Genomic DNA, 6144 nt, shown 5'->3' with positions numbered 1-6144 from the left:
GGGCATTAGATTGTTCTTCTGAGAGTCCGACAGTTCTTTGGGGAAGATGCCTGCCTTTGGGCAAACTCACTTAAGTGAAAAAGATTCTCTGTCTTGCAATGGACTTGGAAAATCTTGCCATTTGAAGCAGTCAAAACTAACTTTTGGTTTGACAAGGTTCTATCTGTCTTTTTCCTGTTTTGAGTTCCTATCTTCACCTGCAAAAAAATCTGTATTTACTCTTCACATTTCACTGTGCCGTTTTCATGTATTCCTCCTCGTTTTTGAAGCCTTTTCCTTCCTAGACTTAGACTTCTGTTCTCGTAAATGTATGTACCTTGATAGCATTTGAGGGTTTTGGTTTTTTTCCATCTCTTTGAAGATGATCACCTTTGTAATTTATATCTGCCTAAACAATGAGTGAGCAGGTGAGATGTAGGCATGAGTTGGTCACCCTACATCCAGTTCCAGAAAGTAAATGTATTCTGCATCTTAATTGCTTTTTTGTCTATATATGTCTGAAGTAATTTCTGCTTCCATCTTGCCATGCAACTCATCTACCTGTATTTTCCTGAAGCTTTCCTGAAATTCGTACTTCACTAAGTAGGGGTATTAATAGTAATAAGGAGATGGGAAAGCAAAAAAATACAGCTTCTCTGTGAAATCTGGAGATGATGTTTTAGTTTTTCAGAATGAAAGGCCCCGTAAGTAGAAGAGGAGGATAATGTAAGGTGTTTTCTTGGGTCTTTTAACTTCTTTTATCTGAAAAGGATGCCATTTCTTGCTACTCTGTGATGTAAAATTTGGACATTGTTTTCAGATAGTCTGTGGTATTCTAAAATGCTAACCCAAAATGTACACTAAGTAGATCAGTATGATTTTTGCCAGTGAAATTCCTGAAGATCAGAGCTGGCATTTTTCAGTAGTTAGTCTGCTTCTAAGGCATAGCAACACTGGGTATACAATTCACTGATGCACATTAATTAAAATATCTATGCTGTGTTCACTTATGCTATCTTTCGTTTTTCTTTTTCTTTTCTCTTTTCTTTGTTTTGTTAAGCATTGCAGGCTGTATGTACCGAGTAGTTCAGACGACGGGACCAGATGGAAAAAACCTTCTGAAATTACTTCCAATTTCTAAATCTTCTGGAAGCTTTGTGCCAATAGTTCAGTCTTCAGCCATGCCAAATAACTCTAAAGCGAATATTTCTAGTCCAGTCCATCTTACTTTTAAGACACAGCTTGCCAATACTACTGCACCTTCATCTGTTAACATACCTGTTTTTCAGTCTCCTAATCCTGGAAAGATTATTCTTACAAGGACATTAGACAAACAGGAAAGTGTTAGTGCAGGTTCTGAAAAAGAAAGCTTAATTCCAAAATCAGCTGCTAACATCCAGAGCAGTTGTGTTTCAGTTGATAGACTGTCTTTGCAGAACATTACTGTAACAAGTTCATCTAACCAGAGTAACAGTGCATACATGGTGGTAAACACAAAAAGTCTTCCAGTTACTGTGAAGTCTCCAGTATTGCCCTCTGGCCACCACCTCCAGATACCAGCTGATGCAGAAGTGAAATCTGTCCCAGCTTCTTTTTTACCACCTGCAATACAGCAAAAAATACTTGCAGCTGCGGCAACAAATGTGTCTGGAGGAGCTGACAGTACAAAAATGCCAACTGTTATTTACGTGTCACCAGTGAACACAGTGAAAACAGTACTTCCCAAGCGTTTGCAAACCATTTGCCCAAAACCTGCCACAGAAGTTTCAAAAACATTAATAATGACAGCTACACAAAAGGGAAATAGTTGTTCTCCTGAGACAGTAACATCTGATGGTCAGCAGTGCCAGCAAACTCCAATGAAATGGATTGTACAAGAAGGTCCACAGTCGTCAGCGCCTTGCCTTATTCCTGTAAAGTCATCAAATAATGTGGCTTCCAAGATCTTGAAAACTTTGTCAGACATGAAGAATGTAGAAGTTAACTCTACAAATATTTTACCACTCAGTTCTAGTGGTCCCAGTGGAAGCCAAACAAAAATCACACCTATTAAAGATAATGCTCTGGTCATGTACAATGGGAGGGTCTATTTGTTGACCAAAAGAGGCTCGGATGTTTTATCAGCCCAAGCTGACAAACAAACATCTTCCTCTTCTGATGCTTCACTTAAAAAGGAGACATCCACGCTAATTGATTCTACTGCAGTCAATAAAATAACCAATAAAGTAGTGAATCTGGTATTGTCAAAAAGCAAGGGAATGGTGTTGTCTCAGAAAGATCCGAAACCATGTACAAACTCAAAAAATTCTTCACCAACTGGCTTAAGAAATGACTTAAAATCTGCACCTGCAGCTCTGGTGACATCAAGTGCTAATCAGCAGAATTCCACTGTAAACCAGAGAAAGAGTTTGCCCTTCACCGAGAACATTTCAAGTGGAGTGACCCCTGTTACAGCGGTAGGGACGCAGGAAAATGTATGCCAAAATGACAAAGAAAAGATTCATTCCCCCAAAGCAGCAAGTGCTGTTTTACCTCAGTCTAAGCAAGAGTGTGCTTTCAGTGAAGACTGGCAAAAGGTAACTCTCTCCAATAAACATGCCCATCTCAGTCTCTGCTAAGTTGTTATGTGGTCCTGGTTCTATTTGAATAAAACGGCTATTAATAAGTTCACAGATTTTTGTGACAAACTATCCTGTCACTGGAAATGCTGGTCTGAAGTGTGGTTCTAATCAATAAATGATTTTTTTTTTTCCCCAATAAGATTGCACTATGCAAGTGAGAAAATGCATAAAGAGAAGAAAGGGGCAGGGGAAAGATGACTTTTTATTTCTTCTCAAGATAAATTGTCGGTAACAACTGAAACTATAGGAAAGTTGTTCATTGTTTGAGCTCTGGGAGCTATCTGCTTTCTAATGTTGTTGATGCCACATTCTCACAGCACAGCCATTGACTGTGTTGTAGGTGTGATGTAAGGTAGAGAAGTTTGCAGCTACACAGAAGGAAAACAAGGTGGAAGAGCAGGATTTCTCATCCAGAGACAAACTCTGGTGTTGCACTAAGTCAGCCTCAGTCTCCGCTAGCTCAGACAGCCGAAGGCAGGAACTGCATTTCCTTCCTTTCATACCATGATCCACCTCCTTTGACTCATGGTTTCAGGTCGGGCAGAAGAAACTCTTGAGATCTTTAATGGCTTCCCCCTTCAGGCTGGACCTACGTATTCTTTTAAGATCATAACGTCGAAAATATGTGAAAAGTCCTTAGCTTCAAAGCCCACAACTCTACCTGTGAAGGATTGTAGGTCAAGTTTTCAGTTGGTCAAGAGGCCAGAATGAATTTGCCTCCAGATAAAAAAATCATTCTGAAGCTAGTTTATACTTGCTTGTGTTGACCACGCAGAAGAGAAATGTCAGCTAAGTGTATTTGTGCAAATTTTAGACATTTAATCATTACAACAGACTGTAGGGCCTCTTTTTTTGATTGTTCCTCACCTGAAAAATGGTTAAAATAGATATTTTTTTTTTTCTTCATTGCTGTGTGGTGCCAGGTGTTAGCATTCTCATTTGCTTTAACCTATGTGAAAAACAGCATATCAAATGTTTGCTGCTTTTAGTCTGTAAATTTGCAAGCCAATGGATTGCCCCACATACTGGTGTGAGATTGAACTTGAAGATCAGAAACAGATCAGGTTACAATGAGATTAGATACAAGAGATGGTTAATAGTGCTTTGTTAGTATTATCACCACAAGCAAATATGAAATGCATTCAGCAGTCTGAAAGTGACGCTATAAAGACACTGTCTGATCTTCCATCATCTTCTTTCGTTACTTGGAAGTTTTAGAACAGGTGATTCCCTTGTTGCTTCTTCGGTGGTTTACTAGTTGGACTCTGCATTTTCTGGATGTTCCACAATGTACTTGGGGATTTAAATAACTAACAAGAGTGTTAGATCTATGATAGTATGTATATAATTTCTCAAAATTGTCTTACCTGTGCTAAGTGTAACTCTTGGAGAATGGCAGACAAAACAAATGTTCACCTGTCTTTCTAGAACTAGTTTTTAGTTCATATGTATGGAGAGGGGGAGAGAGAGTGATTGATGGCGCTCTCACTGTTTCTGTATTTCAGATCCAGTCTGAAAAGATGAATTCACCGGGAAGGGTTATTCAAATCAAACATGAAGAGAAGCCACATTGGAAAAAATACTTGGAATTAAGGAAAAAATTTGGTCTTTCCAAGGAGGAGAGAGTGTACCTTAAGAGAATACCATTAAGGACCTCCTATGAGAAAACAGAAGAAAGGGTTTGTTCCAGTAACAACTTGAAAACGAAAAATGATTCTTGCAGCTCATCATCATTAGATGTGGAAATAAATCAACATCAGGAATGTGTTAAAGAGGAAAAGGTATCTTGAAATTTTTCAGTGCTAACGTGTACTGCAGCACATTCAGAAAACAGCATATGTACTGTCAATACAGAATTGTGTTTTGATTTGGACCCTCTCACCTCTGGATTCATCAGGGCAAGTCAGTAATTGTTATGGTCCCTGTGAGAATTGTTCCTAGAACTTGTTTGTGTACCACAGCAGAGTTGTGTGATTTTTGGTATGACTTGAATACCATCTGAGAATTTTTATCCTCTTTTCTGGGTTCCACTGGAGGAAATTTGAAGAACAAATGCTTTGAAGAAGACTGGACCCTCTAGTGGTGGCTGAAGAGTTGAAGGGATAGTCTGTATTGGAATAGAAACCATACCTCTGTATCTGATTTATATTTAGCCTTCTGCAAACAGTTGCGTTTATCCAGTAGTGCAGTGGATATAAACGGAATAATAGAAGAATAATTTCTTGTGAGGCTTTACCCTTGAGTTTGAAATCAGTCAAGTGCCATTATGTCAAGGCACTTCAGTCACTCATGACTTGATGTGGCTGCCTTCCAAAGAAAGATTCCTACTTAGTCCTGTGTGGTTTTGTTAAAAAAAGAAATTTACCTGTGTACCTGACTATGTCTTTATAAACTTAGTCCTTTGTCATTGGCTAGGAACTTGCTTGGATGCTTCTGGAAGGGTTCCCTTGATGTAAGATCTTCCATCCTAATGCATTAAAATAATTTTATCCATCCAAAGTAGTTCTGTTCAGCCATAGTGTTCTAAACTTCCTTTTGTATGATTCTACTCTACCCAGTCAAAGGCTTTCTCAGATTTTAGTAATTCTGTGTTAAGAGCCCTCCTTTGAGCAGATCTGCTGGCTGCTCTTGGTGAAGTACATTCATGGTTCAATAACAAAACAGCTGGGAGGAATGCAGTCTTGCAATGGACATTATTGCTAATGCTTGAGCTTTTTGGAAATGTAAGCATGAAGAATTCTTCTACGTTTGGAATTTTCCCATCGAGTTAGATAGAAAGTTTTTGTCTTGCACTACAGTTAAAGAACTTAAGCAGCAACAGGAAAGGCAGAAGGGCATTGTTGACTAAGGAAGGAATTCAATGTTCTAGAATTGTTAACTGGGAATCTTTGCTAGAAGAATAGTGAACACGGAAGTATGTTTGCTCAAATTGCTAGAAAAAACATCTTCCATATAGTAATTCTAAGAAGCTTGCAACAAATAACTTGTAATTTCTGCTTAGTGAACTGTGGTCTTATAATGTAGAATGATACTCAGTTTAACAGAAGTGTGTTTTGTATGTTTCTTGACTGTACAGATAATTGTGGATCTGGAAGAGGATTTGACTAAGAAAAGAAAAATAAAATCCTCATCAGTGTCAGACAGTGGAAAGAGAAGGAAAACTTCAGTCAAATCAGCCACAAGTCCAAGTTCAGAAAATACCAGCTCAAGTTCCAGTGTACTTGACAGAAGTGTTTCACCTCCACCAGTCTTACCGCAGCAAAGTATTTCCACAGACTTTGTGATACCATCTCTAGGGAAGGACTCTGAGCAAGACCCATACTCTCAATATGGTGACATTACAGACTCAAATACTCCAGTTATAGTGTCTTGTGAAGGTGATACTTCAGTTCTTGAAGGTTCTTTCAGAAATGATACTTTCCCTTCAGCTCCCCCAGACTTGGATGAAACAATACGGGATGAAAAAATAAAACGACTTAAACAGCTCTTAAGAGAACGAGAAGCAGCGCTTGAAGAGATGCGTAGAAAAATGCAGCAAAGCTGA

General features: G+C 38.7%; 1 protein-coding gene across 1 annotated transcript; it reads left to right on the top strand.

Annotated features, from left to right (window-relative positions):
- The first annotated feature begins 1043 nt into the window (after positions 1–1043).
- LRIF1 (ligand dependent nuclear receptor interacting factor 1) lies at positions 1044–6144 on the top strand. Its single transcript, XM_009704845.1, has 3 exons — positions 1044–2555; positions 4106–4381; positions 5677–6144. Exons 1-3 carry the CDS (start codon positions 1053–1055, stop codon positions 6142–6144), a joined length of 2247 nt encoding a protein of 748 aa, XP_009703147.1. The 5' UTR covers positions 1044–1052.

Source organism: Cariama cristata, unplaced genomic scaffold, assembly GCF_000690535.1.
Source record: "Cariama cristata isolate BGI_N322 unplaced genomic scaffold, ASM69053v1 scaffold14557, whole genome shotgun sequence".
NCBI lineage: Eukaryota > Metazoa > Chordata > Aves > Cariamiformes > Cariamidae > Cariama > Cariama cristata.
The sequence above is the reverse complement of the archived record's forward strand: the minus strand, read 5'-3'. Positions and strand labels throughout refer to the sequence as shown.

Excerpts from the sequence above, each read along its gene's own strand:
- LRIF1 (XM_009704845.1), top strand. The coding sequence starts at position 1,053 with ATGTACCGAGTAGTTCAGACGACGGGACCAGATGGAAAAAACCTTCTG. Across the intron at positions 2,556-4,105 it reads TCAGTGAAGACTGGCAAAAG|ATCCAGTCTGAAAAGATGAA; the intron begins GTAACTCTCTCC and ends TCTGTATTTCAG. Across the intron at positions 4,382-5,676 it reads AATGTGTTAAAGAGGAAAAG|ATAATTGTGGATCTGGAAGA; the intron begins GTATCTTGAAAT and ends TTGACTGTACAG.